This window comes from Lissotriton vulgaris, chromosome 2_1 (assembly GCF_964263255.1).
Source record: "Lissotriton vulgaris chromosome 2_1, aLisVul1.2, whole genome shotgun sequence".
Classification (NCBI taxonomy): Eukaryota; Metazoa; Chordata; class Amphibia; order Caudata; family Salamandridae; genus Lissotriton; species Lissotriton vulgaris.
Window position 1 is genome coordinate 152,823,343 of NC_141687.1, and position 21,409 is coordinate 152,844,751.

Genomic DNA, 21,409 nt, shown 5'->3' on the forward strand with positions numbered 1-21,409 from the left:
CTAAGTTGAGGTTTCAGGGATAGCTGCAGTATTTAGGGCCAGGCTCGGCCGCCACTCATGAAAACTAATTAGACACCCAGGGCATTCTAGGCTGATGTGCCCTGCGTGAATCCCACAAGGTTTTCTTAACCACAATGGCATGCAAACCTCAAATGTTACCGAAAATCACTAATTTTCCTTACTTTTCTGTAATAAAAACTTGTGGAAGCAGCAGGAATCCACAGGTTTCCTACCACCCAGCGAGGACTTCATACACCCTGGTTTGATTTGTTCCTGTTGCAGGCAGTAGGCCCAGCCACACAAGTAGGGTAGCATTTTTATTGGGACAAGTGGGTTATTAGAATTTTCTGGATCCCTGAGGGATTCCAGAAGTTTACATCACAGAAATGCAAGGAAAATGAGTGATTGTATGCAAACTTTAAGGATTTGCAGGGTATTCTGGTTAAGAAAATAATGTGGGAGGCACGCAAAGTTCACCACCCTGGACTTCCCTGGGTGTCTAGTTTTCAAACATATCTGGGTTTGGTAGGGTTCCCTAACTTGTGGCCGAGCCCGAACACAGTTAACAATGCTTCCCCTATTGCCAAATCAGGTCAGTTTTTTTTATTGGCGCTTCTGGGATCGGGGACTGGCCCAATGTGAGAATGGACTGTCCCACCTTTTTGCTTGTTTTGATGCCATTTTGAAATCGCTCGATTTTGTGGGCTTTCTGCTTCCCCAAGTGCATATTGGGGGCAACCACACTATCTGCTTTGGGAAGTTGGAGTCCAACAAGACTGGTTTGTCACTTTTGGGATGGGGTATATGTAGGTAGATGGGTTTCTGTTGCAGTAACCCTCTCCTCCCACTTTTTACCAGATTTCTGATGCACTTTGGCTTGATGTGCCCTGTGTCCCTGACGATCCTATTCCCAGGGCCTATGTTCTTTCTCAAAACTGTACCTTTGTACCCACAATTGGCACCTCCCTAGCCACATACAAGTCGCTTGTAAAAGGTACCATGGGTACCAAAGGCACTGTGACTAGGTGAGGATTTTAAAGGCTGCAGCACATAATGTGCCACCCTTAGAGGTCCTGTACCTTAATACATACATACACACACTGCCAATGCAGGCTGCTTGTTTTGGTGCAGAGAAAAGTGAAGAGTTGACATGGCACACATTCCTGTGTAACACAAAAAGGGTACAAAGTTCCCCAATAGGAATGTAAAGGACAGTGTAAGTGTGTAACGTAGAGAAAAGAAAGGGGGAGAATTCCTTTTGGAACTAAAACCCTCACACATCCAGCAAGCTAGGTGTCCTGCTTCATCATATGGGTTCTGCTCCTCGTCAGACTGGCCCTGCAATGTCTGACGGGCACCCATGAAGGGGCACTTTATCGGAGGAGTCAGTCCACAATAAACTTTATGGGCGTGGTTGGCTCCCAGAGCTAGCCATATGTAGATGATGAACCAGCGCTGTACGTGGGGGTAGGTGTAGACGGTAATGACCGCACGCCACGGAGGTACCACACCCAATTGTGCAGGTCCCACGGGAGCAGGCTGCGGGGCACCTTAGGAAACCCCCTAGGGTCGCATTACTAGAGTAGGACAATTTGGACTGACCCACTGTGTGAGGTTGTATTTTCTATTTTTATATATTTCTCCACTGTGAAGTACTGAACACTTAGGTCCTGAAGAATTGCCATGACGGCAAGAAACATGTTGACCTGACCTGAGGGTTGTAGATATTTTGCTGTGAGCCTTCCCAGTTTGTATCTCCCCTCCCACCCTTTTAGCCAAGAGAGCCAACCACGCCAATAAAGTTTATTGTGGACTGCCTCACCTTTTTTTTTTCAGAACAAAGTTTTATTCAAGTACTGACATATTACAGAATAAAGAAACACCGTCCCGCTTCATAACGCAGGACCAATGAGCATACGCATGCAGAGGATATACATTCAGTACAAGCCATTATGTGATATATACCCGGCCCCCCCAACCCCTAAACTCCCTACTTCCCCCCCAGCCCCATCCCGCCCCCCACACAGTGTCTGGCAATCTTAAGGTATAAAGTATAATATCAAGTGTGTGCACTCCTTGTCGCACAGGATACAGCTGCTAAAGGTCCTCTCCAACGTCCTGGGCCATCGGTGGTTCCAGCCACAGTCCCCTATAATCCGCCCACCTTTTCCATATCTTGAAGTGTTTCCTGGGGCACCCCCTGGCCTCGAAGATCGGGCGCTCGAGTCCCATGCAGAAATCCAACCCCCGCCTCCAGACTTCCAATAGTGGGGCCCTGGGGTCCTTCCAGGCCCTGGCTATGTCCCGCTTAGCTACCGTTAGGCCAAGGACCAGTAGGTGACGCTTGTATATGTTACCTCCTACCTGCTCCATAACATGAAGCAAACCGAGTTGCGGTGTCCGGGGAAGGTCCCAGCCCAGAACCTCCGCCAAGCAGTCCCAGATTCCCGTCCAGTATCTGGCAAGGTTCGTACACGACCACACAGTGTGAACAAACGTCCCAGCCTCCCGGCCACACCTCAAGCACTCAGGGGAGGCAATCAAACCTGCTTTCCACAGCCGCACCCTAGTAAAGTAGGCCCTATGTAAGTATTTGAACTGAATAAAGCGGAGGCGCATCGCAATGGCCGCCCCCCTAGGGGCCTCCAGGGCCTCTCTCCAGTCCTCCTCTTCTAGAGCCCCAATATCTCTCTCCCATGCACCACGCAAACCATCTAGGGAGGAGGAGCAGTGCGTGACCAGGGTCTGGTAGATGTTGGAAATCTTCTTCTCCTCCAGTGCCCCCATAAACACCTTGGCCTCCAGGGGGCTGAACTCGGGCAGAGACTCCAGGCCCACCAGGGAGGGAGACAGCGCATGACGCAGCTGCAAATATTTAAAGAATTGGGTTTTGGGCATGGCATATTCCTCCCTCAACATCTGGAAGGACTTAAGGGTGGTGCCCCTCACGACGTGGCCAAGCGTAGAAATTCCAATATCATCCCAGCCCTTGAATCCCTGCAGGGACGCCAGCGCCGGGAGGCGTCCGTTCTGCCACAGCGGGGTCTCCCTCGTCAACGTGTTCCACCATCCCATGCGGCGCAAGGCGGCGCGCCACACTCTGAAGACCACCTGGGTGACCATGGGGAGCCGTTTCCTGATAGCCGCCGAGTAAAGAATGGTGTGGACTGTGTCCGGGTCCATTAGATACCGTTCCAGGGCATAGGTCGGGTCGCCCCGATCCCCATACCACCAATCGTTAAGCACCAGCAGGTGCGCCGCCTGATAGTAAGATAAAATGTCAGAGGTGGCCAGGCCCCCACAGTACGTAGAGAGGAAGCAAGTGCGGAGGGCTACTCTCGCCGCTCCCCCGGCCCAAAGGAATTGACTCAGTGCGGCATTCACCTGACGAAACCACTGTGGCGCTATGGGGTATGGGTGGTTCTGCAACTGGTATAAGAGGCGCGGCAGGGCCACCATCTTGAAGATCGCCGAGCGGCCATATATATTCAGTGGCATTCTGGACCAGGTTCTGATGTCAGAGCGCACTCTGTCCCAAACAGGCACCACATTCCGCTCCCATGCCAAGGCCGGGACATCCGTAATAAAGACGCCCAGGTACTTAAGGCCCCCGCCGCTTTCTGTAACGTCACTGCCCAGTCGCCCAACTCCTCGTTGTCGCCCAGGACCCACAGCTTGGATTTTTGCACGTTCAGATGCAGTCCTGTAACCTCCCCGAAGATTCTCATTATCTCCAGGACCCTGGGTCCGGACCTGTTTAGGGCCGTGAGGAAGAACATCACATCGTCGGCGTAGAGCGCGATGCGGTCAGAGGGGCCCATCTCCCATTCCTGCCCCCAGAGCTGTGCATCCATCCTTACCCACGCCGCCAGAGGCTCCATGGCCAGAGCGAACAGATAGGGGGAGAGAGGGCATCCCTGCCTGGTGCCTCGTCCGATGGGGAAGGGCGCAGACGCCGCTCCCGCCACACGCACCGACGCGGTCAGGTCTGTATAGAGCAGGCTCAAGTACGAGAGAAAGACTGGCCCGAGATTGAGGCGGGACAATAGCGCCCTAAGGTACACCCAACTGAGAGAGTCGAACGCCCGGTCGATATCGGCCAGAAGGAGTGCCGTTGAAATCCCAGCGGCCCGGGCCGTCTCCACCACCACCTGTGCCCGGCGGATGTTGTGTCGAGTTGCTCTATGGGGCATGAACCCCGCCTGATCAGGGTGTACCAAATCGGTTATATACGGGAGAAGGCGGTTAGCCAAGGCCTTGGCCAATATCTTAGCCTCAAAATTCAAAAGGGAGATCGGCCTGTACGAGGAGTGTTGTTCCGGGGGCCTCCCGGGCTTACAGAAAACAACAATTTCCGCGTGTCGCCAGTCCGCGGGTAGGCGACCACCCTCCCTGGCTGTCTCCAGCGCCGACCTGTAACGCCCCTCTAGCTGGAGGTGAAAGGTCTTCATAAATTCACACGGGAACCCGTTTGGTCCCGGGGCTTTACCAGTATTCAATTCCCCAAGCGCCGTGCCTAGTTCCTCCAATGACAGGGGAAGGTCCAATTGATCCCTGGCCTCGTCTGGAAGCGCGCGCGGCGGAATGTCCGCCAGGAATTTCTCAACTTCCTCCGCAGGGAGGACCTCCCGGGGGGCATAGAGATCCGCGTAATACCGTGCAAAACTGGCAGCTATGTCTTCAGGGGCCACCAGCTGGTCTCCCTGGCCATCCCGAATGCCCTGTAGAGCCTGAGGTCGGAAGGTGTGTTGGCAGAGCCTATAGAGCATGGTGCTGGATTTGTCCCCCCACTGATATATTCTGCTCTGGGTGGCGAGCCAAAGCTGGCGCGCTTCATTGTGTAACAGGGAGGAATATGACTGCTGAGCCTGTAGGAGCTGCCCCACGGCTTCGTCCGAGTCGCCCCCGACACAGTCCCTCTCTAGATCTCGAACCCGCCCCGCCGCCTCATCCACCTCGCGCAGACGGGTCCTGCGGGACTCCGCACACCAGGCAATGTCCACCCCCCTGAGCACCGACTTCATCGCCTCCCACTGGGTGACGGCGTCAACCTCCGGTCCGTCGTTCTCAGTCCAGTAATTGGATATAGACTCGCGCAGGTGTGAGCGGTAGCTATCCTGCTGTAGGTGCCACGCGGACTGGCGCCATCGGAAGGGCTGTCGCCTCTTATCCAACAGCAAATCCAAGGACACAGGGGAATGGTCCGAGACGCCCCGGGGAAGTATGGCCGTAGAAGCGACCCTCGCCAGCCAGGGAGACGGTACAAACAGGTAGTCCAGCCTGGAGAAGTACTTGTGCACCGCCGACACATAAGAGTATTCCCGGCTCAAGGCGTGTTGGTAGCGCCACGTATCAACCCAACCCATGCCCTGCGCTAGGCCGTGTAGCCTCGTCGGCGCCGCGGTCTGGGATTCCCTACCGGGCCTACAGCGATCCATCCGTCCATCCATCACATCATTCCAGTCCCCCCCCACAATCGCCAGCACATCCGGGACGCCAGACCACACTTCGAACAACTTCTCAATAAGGGCATCTTGCAACGGGGGCGGAGCATACACACTACCAAAGACCATTGACTCATCTCCCACCAGACCCTTGACAAACACGTATCTACCATGTGCATCGACCCAGTGAGTCTCGTGTACATAAGAAATCCTACGATGTATCAGGATCGCCACCCCCCGGGACCCCCTCGCAAACCCGGCATGGAATACTTGTTGATAGCCATATCTTTGCAAACTGAGGGTCTTGGTGCCCTGGAGGTGCGTCTCTTGGAGGAGGAGAACATCCGCCCCCTCCCGTTTCCCCTGCCGCAGCACCGCCCCTCTCTTTATTTTATCCAGCATTCCCCGTACATTCCAACTCATCACTCGTATCTTTGCCCTTGGTAGGCCTGACTGTTGGGGATCAACCATTGTCAATAGGGAGGAGATAGAAGGTCCTGTGCTTCTGAAGCCACACTCCCACACAAGAGAATTGCCTATGCAATGCAGACACTGTGCCACCCACCCCCATCCCCCCCACCGTCTCTTCCCCCAACTCCCGTCCCCAGCCCCCCCCAACCATTCCAGCTACCCCGCCAACCCCAACTCCCTTCCCAACCTGTCCCCCAACCAAGCCCCCCAGCTGCCACCCTCCCCCCCCCCCCCAATACCTCATAGAACATTGAAGTATCTGTCGCGATATGGGCGGTCCCGGGCCCAAAACAGAGCGCCCAGAGCCTACCATACCAATGGATCCCGAACACCCACAAACGCTAAAGCACACCCCCCCCCCCCCTCTAACCACCCCTAACCAGGTAGGAGGCTAGCAGCCCCTATATCGGAGCACCCCGAACCCATCCCACTGTCTGAGCCTGTAATGGGACGGCCCACAAACGTAACAAGTAACACAGCACGTAGTCTTCCGTTAATGTGTGGCACCGGCGGACCATCCCCCACTGTTGGAGCGGACGGTATCCGTAGGCGGGCTGGACCACCCATCGTCCCTCAGCCACTTCCACCCAAGTTGTCCGGATCAGCTGGCTCGGCATTCCCACGCCCCGCGTTGGAGGCATTGCGGCGCCGGGACCTGGACTTCCTACTCCTCTGGCTCCGGGCGCGTTGGTCACCCTGGGTCTGCGATGAGTCACTCGAGTGACCTGGATCAAGGCCCGGTTGGGAGTGCGGCCTGACCCTCACTGTCTCATCCGTCCATTTGAAGACGTCTTCCGGTGTGTCGAAGAAGTGAGTTCTAGACTGAAAGATCACTCGTAAGCGAGCCGGGTAGAGTAGGGAGTACTGTATCTTCAGACCCCGAAGTTTAGCCTTGGCTGCCTGGAAGGAGTGTCTGTTGTTGCACCATCCTGGTATAGTCGGGGAATATCATGATTTTGTGGTTTTCGTACGTAAGGGAATCGTTGGTCCTCGCCTCCCGCAGAATAGTGTCTCTATCATGAAAATTTAGAATTCTGGCGATCACCGGCCTGGGTCGGTCACCTGCAGGTGGTTTCTGCGCCAGGGCCCGGTGCGCGCGTTCAATCACGAAGCAACGTGACAGGGCATCCGGAGGGAGCCAGCTCTCCAGCCATAGAGCAAGGAAGCGTCCCATGTTCCCCTTCTCACAGTCCTCCGGAAAGCCCACAAAACGAAGGTTATTCCTGCGCGCCCGCCCTTCGACATCCTCCACCCGGAGCGCTAGACCTTTCTGGACACTCCATCGCCGCCATCCTCTTTTTCAGGGTCCCGACATCATCTTCCACCACAGAAATCCTGGACTCAGCCTCTGTTATGCGCGCTACAGCGTTGCGCAGGTCCTGCCGCAGGAGTGTCACATCAGCCCCAACAGCCCCAATTTTTGCATCCAGCATATCTCTCGATTGGGTGATAGCTGCCATCAGCGCTGCGTTGTCTGGCCCCGATCCCTGGCCGCCCTGCGCTCCGGGGCCCCCCTGCGGCTCCGTGAATTTGTCGATGGGCCCTTGCTTAGCAGGCCCACCCCCCCCTCTGGTCATGGTCAAGGCTGAGTCCGGTGAGGGCGTCTGCAATACGCTGGCTGCTCCCCGCAGTAGGGCAATCCTCTCTCCAATGGCTAACAAGGGCAGGGTACCGACCTAATCCCCTCACTGGTTGTGGCCTCCACACACCCTTCGCCGCCTCTCACGCCGATGGATAGGGAGGGGGGGTCCCCCGTGTCGTCCCCGCCGACCCCCGCAGGCCGAGGTCCAGCGTGTGCAGGTTCCGCCCGGGGCACCTCTCCCTAAGTGTCGGCCTGTTTCGGTGCACCCAGTGAGTCCCAGTAGCTGCCAGGGAATTCCTCCAGCACGGCCGTCCGGGCAGGGCCCCCAATGACCCCCCCCCGGGCACAGTGTCTCTCAGCAGCACCTCTGCTCGATAGGAGGGGGGGGGGGCCTGAGGCCAGTACTCACTGTTCGTAGGACCCCACCGCGGGTCGGCGCCAAGGTCAAACCGGGACTCAATGGCACTCCCAACGCTGCACCGTCCACTCCTGACCAGTGCACTGGTCCTCCGACCACCGCTCCGGCAACCTCAGGGATGGAGAGGCCCGCCGACCGGGCCGGGTGCACGACCGGACCACCAGCTCCCAATGTTCCTCTGCTTCCGCACCTCGGGCCCCAGGATCGGTATAGGCGTCTCCGGACAGGGGCCGCCAAACTCGAGGCCCCGGCTCCGCCAAGGCCGGATAGGCCACAAGGTCTCCGAGGCGTCCCCGAGGCACCGGCCCGCCTTGCTGACAGGATGAGGGAAGGCGAGGGGGCCCCGCCACGGCCCGCCCGCTGCAGACAGCCTCCGATCGCGGACCGAAAACGGCGCCGCAGACCTCAGGGCGAGTTCACTGGTCTGGGTGCGCTAAAATTGAGGCCCGGCTTGTCTGAGCCGCACCAGGCCGCCCGCTGCCACAGTCCACTCCGCCTCCTGGAAGGGTTACGGTGCTCTGGCCCCGGCACCGGATGACTCCCGTAGCTGTCCGCCACCTTCGCCCCAGATGAGATGCGCTGTTTGGGTCCGGGGGCCAGGAGAAATCCAAGGATAATCGTCGGGCCGGCGGGAGCTTTAGCAAGCCACGTCCGCCATGATCGCCCGCTAAGCCACGCCCCTGCCTCACCTTTTTTAACCCACTTTCACTTCACGACTACGCTTATTCTTTTTCTTGCCCTCTCACACGCATGCACCATATGGCTGGAACAAAAGATCTCCGATAAAGAGCCCCTTCACGGGTGCCCGTCAGACATTGCAGCGCCAGTCTGACGAGGAGCAGAACCCATATGATGAAGCATGACACCTAGCTTGCTGGGTGTGTGAGGGTTTTAGTTCCAAAAGGAAATCTCCCCCTTTCTTTTCTCTACGTTACACACTTACACTGTCCTTTACATTCCTATTGGGGACTGTACCCTTTTTGTGTTACTAGTTGTTCGGACTTGTACACTGGACCCCGTTAAAGAAAGTCCGCCACGGTCCCCCCGTCCCCCCCACCCCCCCCCCCCCTTGTTGATACACATTCCTGTGTGCCATGCTTGCAACCCACTGCCTATGTTATAGGCAAGACACCCCTCTAGCTGGGTGCACTATACCACTGGTGAGGGTCAGTTGCATGAGCACTGCACTCCCACAGTGTCTAAGTCAATTCTGAGACATTGTAAGTGCAGTAAAGCCATGAAGAGTATATGGTCTGGGAGTTTATCATTACAAACCCCACAGCACCATAAAGGCTTTACTGAATTCTGTGAAGTTTGGTATTGATCTTCTCAGTGTAATAAACCCACATTGATGCCAGTGTGGGATGTATAAAATGTATTATAATTTACTCTATTTTTCTTAATTGGTGTGAATTTTTTCTTGTTGTACTTTACTTTATTACGGTTTTATACTGCACAGAAACTCACACAATGCCTGTAAGTTAAGCCTGACTGCTTTTTGTGCCAAGCTGCTCTGGGTAAAGCACAGGTTAATTTAGTGGCTTTTTTAAAGTTCCAAATTAATTGCCCTTTCTCAAAAGCATCCACTGTTTATTATTTTGCGATGTATGTCTTTTTAAGGTGTTCGCTTACAATGCTGCTTTCTTCTTCTTCTGACTCTAGCATAACACTCTTCTTTGAAGATGCAGCTTGACTGAAAATAAAGTCTTGTCATGAAAGCGCCAACTCCCGACTCTCATATTGTTATAGCTTTTCTATATATATATATATTTGATTTTCTTTCAAGGGCACACAGAGTCCACTGTTAATCGAAAGCTCTTTAAAAAAAAAAGGATCTATTGGCTTTGCTAATGTTTGTACTTTGTAGTGTGCAGCTAAAGACGTTTCATGAATTCTGGAGATCTTAAAGTTTGTTATTTTCATAGCGGAAATGGTCTTATGACCTGACCGTGCAGGTGGTGTGCACTGTTCCCCCATCACACAGCGGTGGAAAATCCTTCTTGTAAAAAAAACTTTTGGGATCCATGAAAGTCAAATCACCCTGGCCCCTGGATGTGTCCTACTTATTTACATAATTTTTAATTTCAAGGATTAGCTTGTTTGGGAAAAATCATGAGCAGTCTGCAGAAATGACCTTTTTCGGAACTTTAAATGTTCGCTAATTTTCAGAAATGTATAACTTTCTGGGTTCTCCCTTGGGTTTCACACCTTTTTACGCTACAAACTGAAACTATGTCGAAACTACACAAAAAATAGGGAAAATCATCTATCACGTAGAAAAATGCAATAAATGTGCTTCTAAAAAGATTTCTCCACAACTTTTCCCCAAAGCTTTGCTGTATTTTGCCTGTTTTCTTGATTCTTTCCAGGGAAATTGCCAAGTTAGGTCCTCTATCCTTAGTATAATCAATGGCACCTGCACCAATTTCTATGGCCAAATTGTTTTAAGAGTTAAGGAGAAAGAGACATTTTGGTAAACAAAGTGTTGCAGAGTGTATTGACTGTTTTATTTGGTAAGTAATTGTGACTCATGTTTAGTTTTTGACCCAGCAGGTACGTTGACAATTCTTGTATTCTTTTATAGATTATGTGTAAACAACTGATAGAGGTTGTCATCAAATCTGTAACAGATGGGGCCCGGCAGCATCAGCAGGTAAGGTGTCATTTAAAAACAGTATAGCCATTGGACTTGTGGGTATGCTTGTTGAATTGTTTTAGCCTGGATTCTCCTGCACTGCTTGGAGATTCCTTATCAGTCATCCTGCTTTGTTAGTTGCAGGCACTACTGGTTTTTGAGTTGCTACATTTTAGTCTGTCTGTTTACAATCTGAGAATAAAATTAGCTTGCTTAAACTCATATTGTTTTAATTTTTGGTGGGCAGTTCTGCTCACTTTTGCTGCACATTATTTTTCCAAGCACGTACATGTCTTTTCATCCTAACGTTTATTGTAATCCTTACATTTTTGGAGCCACCCCTTCAAATGAAGTTTTGTTGGTCTGATCTTTGGCCATTTTCATTAATGCACCATACAGTTAAACAGATGTTTTTTTCATTTACCAAAGATCATCTGTTTGGAGTTGTCCTTCTTGTGGAAAATTATGTCCTCATTTTGTAACCTCCGGTATCCACTCACAGTTGTATTAAGAGCTCAGCTGAACATATTTTTCATAAACCCTGTCAAGCTTGGCAGCAAACATGCAAGTACTGTTGACTTGACTCATCCAAGTACACCCACAAGAACTCCCTTGAGACTACTACGACAACGGAGACCGCTTGACAACGGAAAAACAGCAGCCCTCATCCTCCTAGACCTCTCCGCGGCCTTCAACACTGTCTGCCACAGTACACTAGTGCAGCGCCTCAGCAACGTCAGAATCCAGGAGAAGGCACTTGAGTGGACCATCTCCTTCCTCGCCGGAAGGACACAGAGAGTCCGCCTCCCCCCGTTCAGATCAAAAGCCACGGAAGTCATCTGCGGCGTTCCTCAAGGCTCCTCGCTCAGTCCAACCCTCTTCAACGTCTACATGAGCCCCCTCGCAGACATCGCACACCAGCACAACCTCAACATCATCTCCTACGCCGACGACACCCAGCTGGTCCTCTCCCTCACCAACGACCCGCCACCGCCAGAGCCAACCTTCACGAAGGGATGAAAGAGGTAGCCGAATGGATGAAGAACAGCCGCCTGAAACTGAACTCGGACAAGACGGAAGTCCTCATCCTGGGATCTTCACCCTCCGCCTGGGGCGACTCCTGGTGGCCCCCCGCCCTAGGCAACGCACCCAAACCAACAGACCACGCACGCAACCTGGGCTTCATCCTGGACTCCTCCCTCTCCATGACCAGACAGGTCAACGCCGTCTCCTCGTCGTGCTTCAACATTCTGCGCATGCTACGTAAGATCTTCCGGTGGATGCCCACCGAGACCAGGAAGACGGTCACCCAGGCCCTTGTCACCAGCCGTCTGAACTACGGCAACTCCCTCTACGCCGGAACCACTGCCAAACTCCAGAAGAGACTCCAGCGGATCCAGAACGCCTCAGCACGACTCATCCTGGACATCCCCCGTCGCAGCCACATCTCCGGACACCTGAGAGACCTGCACTGGCTCCCAGTCAACAAGAGAATCACCTTCCGTCTCCTCACCCACGCACACAAAGCCCTACACAACCAAGGCCCAGGATACCTCAACAGCCGCCTCAACTTCTACGCCCCCAAACGCCAGCTTCGATCGACCGGCCACGCCCTCGCCGCCGTCCCACGCATCCGAAGAGCCACCACAGGGGGACGGTCCTTCTCCTACCTCGCGCCAAGACTTGGAACTCCCTCCCGACCCACCTCCGCCTGACCCAGGACCACCCCACCTTCAGGAAGCAACTCAAGACCTGGCTGTTCGAGCAGTAGCCGACCCCCCTCCCCTAGAGCCTTGAAACCCTCTGGGTGAGTAGTGCGCTATATAAATGCTGTGATTGATTAAATGCTGTGATTGATTAAATGCTGTGATTGATTAAATGCTGTGATTGATTAAATGCTGTGATTGACTACGACAGCATATGCAATGAAAGAAGTACATGTCTTATGTCTGTTCTGATAGTGCTCATTTTCTGACATGCAGGAGCTGGAAAGTGTGACAAGTGGGAGAAACTGAGAATGTTCTATATGTGAACAACTAAGCAAAGGGAGGGACTCCACATTATAAGACGAAAGTCTAAAATAATCTGCGTCAACTCCATTCATCTCCAGAAGTGATGAGCAGAGCCAAATTTATGCACCACAGATGCGCGCTGACGTTCGTTCCTTTCTTTCCATGCTTTCAATCGTGGATCTGAAGCTCTGCTACTCCTTCACTCTTTGAAGGTATTTTTCCACCAAAATTTTTCAGCGTTGAAGGAAATTTGTCACTTTGACCACCATAGGGCTTAAACCTTGTAGGAACAGTTGCAAAGCGATATCTGTGATTGATCCCAGAGGTGTGCCTCTAGTGCTCGGGTTTGTCACACAACTCAAAGGCTACAACAATTGCACCCAGAGGAATCCACAGGCACCTGAGAATGAGAAGCCAAACTCTATGTGGTGGCGAAGCACGGCAAGACTCCACGTAAGTCTGGGTTCAGATTAAAGTCTGAGCCCGGACCCTTTCCCGTTTCTAAAGTCATTTCCATGCAAGGAATTTTTTGTGGCCGAAGTTTTAGGGTAAGTCCAAGAAGTAGGGTTACCGCTGTCAGATCCATCCTCATCTGTGCCCCTTGAACCCACTTCAGTTCTACACCAGCATCGTTACGGACTTTGGGTCCATACCAAAATCTGCATGACACCCTCGAAAATGTATACCACCGATGGAGGAGCCACAACTCCACCCACTCTCTGACTCTGTCTCAACTTTGCAGAGGCCAAACCCAGATTTTGATGTGGTGCAGCCAATACTAAAACCATTGTACTCCAAGACTGTTCCACTCCTGCGTTGCTGCGCACGCAACACTACATCAACTTTTTGGATCTGAGTCTGACCAGAGCCAGCCATATGTAGATGATGATTGAGGGGATGGAGTTGGAAAGAGGTTGCCCCACCTTCTGATTAGAACATTTGGGTTGAACACCTCGTCTGATACTGGATGAGCCCCCCTCACTGCAAGGACACTGGCGGAGGATAATATTTCTTACACAACTGTGTTTAGAAGGTAATGCTAAGGTTGCCTTGCTCTCCTTACTATGGAGGTAAAAGTGAATGTACCAATGAATGTCTTTCAGCCTGGCCACTCATCGACTGGACCTCTCCTGCCCTTCAACAAAGGCCCTCACTGACACACGGTTGAGCACTTGGAATAAACCATGCCCTGGTCAATCGACGAGTCCCCCATCGCCAGCGTCAAATGCTAGGTGACCCCTCATGTGCTGTGGGACATGGTCTGTGAGATCTTGCCAGTATTCCCGGAGGACTTGCGGGCTACTTTGGGCCAAACTATTCAAGATGGATGGGTTGTGGCTACTCCTTTGCTCTACCATTCGTTTCCTACCCACCACATCAGCCTTATATGTCAGCGCAGCTTTTGGAGGACCACCTGCCTGTAGCATCAGGAGGTGCAGGCTCTTTTGGGCAAAGGAGCCATAGAGAGGGTACCAGCCTCAAAAGTTTGGAATGGTTGTTACTCCCTCTACATCCTAGTGCCGACAGAGGTCTTCATCCTATTTTGGATCTTCCCCCTCTCAACACCTACTTGCGTAAGGACAAACCCAAGATGTTCATTCTGGCCGGGTTCTTTCTGCCCTGGATCTCATAAACAGAAGGTGGCTTTAGACCTGTAGGATGTCTATTTTCACATCCCTGTGCTCCAGGCCCACAGGCACTACCTCTGGTTCAAAGTGGGGCAGTTGACTTGCTCCCTTGCGGAATGGCCAGTGCACATGGGTTTTCACAAAATTGATGGTTGTGGTCACTACCCAACTTCGGAGGTCGGTAATGCCACTCTTCCCCTACCTTGACAACTGAATGTTGAAGGCGGTCTCGCCACAATTATTCAAGGAGCACCTTCAGGTAATAGTGAACCTCTTGCAAGGGTTGGGTTCTCCCTCAGCCTGCCAAACTCTCACTTCTCACTCCTTTGCAGGGGGTCGCTTTCATCGGAGACATCCTAGAAATAGTGCGCTTTTCAGGCTTTTCAGCCAGAACAACAAATCCAGGACATTCGAGCTATGATCCTGATGTTTCAGCCTCTGTTCTGTGTCTCTGTGAAGCCTGCTGGCCTCCTGCTTCCTGCCCCCCAACCATGCAAGATTATATAAGAAGACTCTGCAGTAGGACCTGAAGTCTCATTTGACCCATCACCAAGGGAACATGTCAGATTCCAGCCTGGTGTATGAGGAGACTGCATAATATCTGCAATGGTGGCTGTTAGACTGCAGTTGAAACAGTCACCGACCAGTATCCCTGTCCCACCCAGAATTGATGGTGGTGACTGACACATCACTACTGGGTTGGGGAGACCATCTGGGATGACTTTGCTATTAGGTGGAGACCCACCTCCAAATCAATTTTCTGTAGTTGTGAGGGATTCACGTGGCATTTCTGACCTTCCTGCTCACCATCAAGGGAAGTCTATTACAGGTTCTCACGGATAACACCGCCTCCCTGTGGTACTGCTGTTAAAGCCCTACACCTCTCAAACTGGCTGAATTGTACGGGCACTTTCCTGGTGGAACACCACTTGGCAAGATCTTTAAGCTTAAGGATGGACAAACACAACCTACACCTCGCATATCGCAAATGGGAGTTACACCCAGAAGTGGCGCAGGGTATCTTCCAGGAATGGAGACAACTCTGGCTCGATCTCTTTGCAACATTTTTGCATGCTGGAGCTTCCAAGAGGGCTCGCTCTCGAAGAAGCATTCCGTCTTTTGGTAGGACTCTTGAATGCCTTCCTGCCACTGCCTCCCTTTTCCCGAATTCTGAGGAATGATCGTGCCAAGTCGTCCAAGTGGCTACAAATTTGGCCAGGAGAGTGTGGAATACGGAACTTATGTGCCTGAGAATCTGTCCTCCAAGCAGGCTGCCGCTTCAGGAAGACCTTCTGTCGTAGCAGCAGCACAGGGTCATGCATCTTGGCCTCCACAAAACCTGCATCTCCAGTAGTGGAGATTGAACAGCAACAGTTAATCTCCTTTGTCCTCCCTTCCGAAGTAGTTGAAGCTATCCGAGCAGCCAGGCTGCTACAAAAAAACAGCAAATTCTGGGCGCTGGGATAAGTTTGTGGCTTGAAGCAGTACATTGTAGGCCAAACTGTTATATGTATTGTGTCTCTTGACTTTGGCCCAGCAAATCTTGTTGTGGGCACTGTAAAAAGGTTCTGTTCAAGGCTTGTTTAACTGTAGATACACATGCTGTGCATACTCCTGCCATCTAGTGCTGGATCCGGATGCATGCAATTTGTTTTTCATCGAAGAAGTGCTTCGAGTCACAACATTGAGTGACTCCTTTTCTTGGTGATAATGCTCATGGGCTTCGACTCCATTGTTAGATTGTTTTCTTTCCGCCGTCTGGTTCAAACTTGTGTGTTTGTGCTCCTGGTAGAGACTGTACAGATCTCTGATCAGTTCCTAATCCACTCTAACCCACGTTGGTATTGTTTCAATCGCATTTCCACTCTGCGTATCGAGGAACAATTGCCTGTGATTGACTAGCTTCTACTGTGGCCCCATCGGGTCCTTGCCCTTTTGCGCCTTTGACATTACTCTCCACCGGGTCCTCTACAACTGGCCGTCGTGGGGAAGGAATGGAAGCCTTTCTGTTCCTGCCCCTGCTGCCATGCAAAATACCCACTGACTAATTCCCATCAGGTCTGCAACCTGTGTTTGTCACTTTAACAGAGGGAAGCGGATTGTCAGGCCTCCAAAACGACTCTCATGGATCGTCAAGCACACTGGCTCGAAATGCAGCAGAGAACCACCGACAAGACACCCGCCTTTATCAGCCATGACGATATTGGTGAAGAACACCCACAGGCTTCCGTAGTGGAGGAGGAAGCATTCTGAGTCGGAGACAGTTCGGAATGCGAGCATAAAGAGGGCTTCTAAATCACTAAATCCACAACTGAGGTCAAAAGCAGTGAGTACTGTAACTGCTGCTCTTTAGCCCTGGAAGGAACACCATAAAAATCACCTACCACCTCCGAAAAAGAGATATTGAGACATCCACTGCCTCATGGCCTTGGTCGGCACTAAATGCCTGGTTCGGAACCCTGCTCTCCCACTTTAGCTCCAATACACCAGCTGAAGCTTACTGCATTAACACCTTCGGCACCTACCAGCCCATCAGTACTGAGCGGACCACCAACATCTTCCGCTTCGGCTCTAAGCGCAACTTCGGCACAAACACAGCACCGAATCTAAAGCTTCGAAGCCCACACCCAAAAAGACTACCCAGGCTCCAGTCAAACCAATTCTCCACAAAGTTCTGGAGAAGTTGGATGCCAAACAGAGGCAAATCCAGATACAGCCACAAACTGGCTGCATCCTAACAAAGCCTCTAGCTCCTACACCTCCATCTGTATGACCAGTGTCTTTTGAAGAGGCTATTGACCTGTCTAACCCGCAAAAGAAGACCAAGATGGAGAAGGCTACCAGCCCTCTCCCACTTCCACCTGACATACCATCTCCACCACAGTCTATTGAGGTTCCCCAAGACACATCACATCAGGGATCCCTAGGGATGGCACCGGTGGGCAAAATATGGGCATGATACATTACCACATTTGGTACACCACCATACGACCCCATGGATGCATATGACATAAACTCTCCATGGGACACTGACCCTGATTTTACCCAGCACGCTCCGTACCTCCTGATGATTCTACCACTTACCAGGAGTTATTAGGCAGGGCCGCTGTATTCCAAGAGGTGGAATTACCTCTAGAAGATGATTTTCAACAACACACAAGGGTACACAAGAACTACGTGTTAAAAGGATTGATGCATCACACACACAACCTCTTCATAAACCCTGTTGGCCTGATATTTTACACCAAGGGTCGACAAAAAGTAGAATTACTCTCCCTCAGACCCTATTTTTATCAGGGGCCAAGTCCCACAAGACTCCTTGGTGGCCACCAGTGCTTGTAAAAGAGAAAACGTACAAGCATGTGGAGTTCCTCCCTCTCCTGACAAGGAGAGCAAACGCATTGATGCATCAGGTAAAAGCCTAATCAGCAAACCACTGGTATTTTACCAACTTCCAGGGTTTGCTAGCCAGGTATGACTGTGTCATTGGTATGAGATGGAGGAGCTGCAAAAAACACAGGTGATGGACAGAATGCAGAACAAGGTCTTACATTCACCCCAGTACAAAGATCTGGGCCTAAATCCATCGTTTTTTTGGACTCCACACCACCCTAGGTCAGACAATGGCTATATGCAAATCAGCCTTTTACCCTGTGCCTCATGGGAACAGTCCAGCCCGAACTAACAAGCCATGTCTTTCCTAGACCGGAATCAAGCATCCAAGGACCGGTTTCTGGCTATCAGCCTTCTTCAGCCTGGATAAACGATGGATTTAGGCCCAGATCTTTGTACTGGGGTGAATGTAAGACATTGTTCTGCATTCTGTCCATCAACTGTGTTTTTTGCAATTTTCACCCCGAGTGGGCTGCGTATGCTCAGACGTGAGACCCAGGCTCTCCACATCACTGGAGTCAAGCTATCCAGGCTGAAGAAGGGTGATCAATACCAGCAATTTATTACTCCACCATGCTTAGCTACATATTTGAGGCTTTAAGCCACAGGTACAGCAAAGCCTCTTAAATGTCCCTTTTGACAAGGAGCACCCCTTTAGGCCACAAGTTGATGACGCCTTAGAGACAGTTAAAAAGGATACAAACAGCGAAAGCCATGGGAACCCTTCAGGCTCCTTCATCTTTAGGCTCCTTTCGCCACTCCAGCTATCGCAGAGGCTCCAAATGACACCCCCAGAAGCCTCCACCTCAGACACCTTTACTAGGAAGCATTGCTAAAGGTAGAGGCCAATATGCTTCCCATGTGGCAAAACACCCACAAACAGTGACTTCTATCAGCTTCCACTCGACCACCCTATCAGAGGGCATCTGCAACAATTTCTACCACATGGCAATAAAGCACCAGACTCTCCACATCAATTACCTAGAGCTTCAAGCTATTCACCTATCCCTAAAGCCTTCCTACCTCACCTTATCGGCAAGGTTGTTCTAGTCCAGACGGACAATACTACAACCATGTACTATTTACAAAAACAGGGGGGACACACACTTTACAGCCCTCACACCCAGCTCAGACTATTTCTGATGTTGGTCTCTACATCACAACATTCATCTGTTAGCAGAACACAATCTGGAGACAGACGACTTTGCATACCTCCTCAGCAGGATGCAGCAACAAGTCAACAAATGGAAACTCCACCACCAAGCCCTCCTCCCTTACTTCCACAAATGGAGATTTTCGCAACCAAGGGCAAAGCTCTATGGATGAATTGGTCAGGGATATTTGCCTTTGCTTCCTCCTAACCCCTCCCCAGCCCCAATCTCCTTGCTTTTCTTGTTCAAAAACCCAAGCAGACATCTTTCACACTCATACAAGTAGCTCCTGCATGTGCCCGCCAGCCATGGTACACAACGATACTAGAACTCTTTTGTTCCCCAACAGAAGCAGGACAGACCTCATCACTCAGAACCATGGAGAAATCAGGCACCTAAATCTCAAAACACAAAACCTAGCGATATGGCTCGTGAGATCATAGAATTCAGATATCTCAGTCTTCCATCAAAATGAATGACTGTTCTCAAATAAGCATGTAGACCCACCACAAGGGCATACTAAGCAGCCAAATATAAAACATTTGTCTGTTACTGCTACAATAAACAAATCAGTGCCACTATACAAAACATCATCTGATACTTGCTGCATTTACAGCTCTCTGGCCTTGCTACCACATCCATACGATAACACCTTGCCGCAGTGTCTGCCTATCTCCAAAACAGACAACACCTCTCATTTTTCAAAGTACCTGTTATTAAGGCCTTCATGGAAAGGCTTAAACTGGTGATTCCACCTGCGCCCTCATAAAATTTTAACATGGATCCTTCAATCGAACCCTTAAATAACAACCCCCTTCAATTTCTATCATGGAAAGGTTGTATTTCTTATTGCCATCACATCACTTAGACGGGTCAGTGAACTCCAGGCATTATCCTTAGAAGAACCATTCTTCCAAGAGTGACAGGGTGGTCCTTCATACCTAGCCAAAATTCCTATAAAAGGTTGTCTCACACTTTCAGCTCAACCAGTCAATTGAGCCACCATCTTTTTTACTTAACCATACTCGGTTGCAGAAAGGGCCCTACGTACATTAGATGTCAAAAGAGCCATTGGGTACTACATTGACAGAACAAAAACTACTTTTTGTGGCCTTCTCATCACCACATAAAGGAAAGCCTATAAACAAACCAGGAATCATCAGATGGATAGGTAAGTGTATTCAAATGTGTCCCATTAAAGCCTAAAGAACTTTACCAAAACCCCCTAGGGCACACTCAACTCGTAAACTAGGAACTTCTACGGCCTTCCCAAGAAATATACCATTCGTTGACATTTAAAGAGTGCTACATGGTCCACATCTTCAGACAGCATTATGGTGTGGATGTTCTAGCACGCCAACAAGCTAATGTAGGACTGGCATTGCGGCGTACACTCTTTCAAACAACTGCAACACCCACAGGTTAACCCCTGCGTTGGGACGTGTTGCTTTACAGTCTACGCAAGGCATTTGTATCTACAGCTACACATGCCTCAATTGAATTATGTTTCTTACCTTGTAAGCATCGGTTTGTGGCATGTAGTGGTGTAGATTCACGTGCGCCCAACCTCCTCCTTTGAAACTTGTGGCTATTGCAGTTTCCTTCACCTCTTTTGCTATGCATGGACATCTCTTCACTACTCTTACGTTCCACTTCATTCTCACCCGCCTGTGGGAAAAAATCTAACCATGGAGTCAATGCCCATGCACATTATGACCGAGAAGAGGAGTCACTGGATCTCCTGACATGAAAGAGTTCTTTGAAGAAAAACAACTTGCACACATCCGGATCCAACACTAGATTACAGGAATATGCAAGCATGTGAACTTACAGCAGTACATGCCACAAACCGATACTTACAGGGAAAGTAACATAATCCTTATTGGCTCTTCCTACTTTTTTCATGTGTACCCCTTATGAGCCAATGCACAGTTGTCCATTGTGTATTCTCACCTTACAACAGTCTTTCTGGTCGCAATAAAATCTGCCCACCTGTTGAGTGAGCTTTGAGCCGTCTCAGACTAGCCTCCTTAGAACACTCCCTTTCCCCCCCTAGGACAAATCGTGTTAGACTCCCAGCGTACCTACCAAAGGTGGTGGTGCCTTTTAGCTCTTCTGCCCTTCTTTTCCCTCCAAATCCATCGAAAGAGGAAAAGTGACTCCATTGCTTAGACCCCAAAAGAACAGTGGATTTTTACATCGATCATTTCAAGGAACATAGAGTAAACAATCAGATCTTTGTGTGGTTCTGTGGTGCCAAAAAGTGCAGGGTAGTGCAAAAATGGGCCATCTCATGAGGAATGGTCCTTTGTAATAGTGTCTGCTGTGTACTGGCAAAGAAGCAGCCTCCAGCACACAAGTGCTCATTCTACCAGGTCAAAGGTTGCTACCACTGTGTTGGCACGCAGAGTGCTTGTCCCTAGAAATCTGTTAGGCAGCTACGTGGACCTCCGTGCACACGTTCACAAAGCACTACTGCCTTGACACCAAGGTCCCCCAGGAAGGACTTTTTTACCATACGGTCAGGCAGACCTACTACCTTGTGAGGAATTGATATAGTATCTGATCTGTTCACTAGATGAGGATCTGCGGATGGAAGTATCCATCTGAAGGGCAAATTACTTAGCTTCGGTAACACTCTTTCTGGTGAATACTTTTTCTAACTGCAGATTATG

General features: G+C 50.8%; 1 protein-coding gene across 1 annotated transcript in view; it reads left to right on the top strand.

Annotated features, from left to right (window-relative positions):
• Positions 1-21,409, top strand: part of MYBBP1A (MYB binding protein 1a) — a 517,888-nt gene that overhangs the window by 363,517 nt on the left and 132,962 nt on the right. Inside the window, exon 23 of the mRNA XM_086954610.1 lies at positions 10,500-10,568. Within this exon, the coding sequence (XP_086810736.1) occupies positions 10,500-10,568 (69 nt within the window). The remainder of the gene's footprint in view (positions 1-10,499; positions 10,569-21,409) is intronic.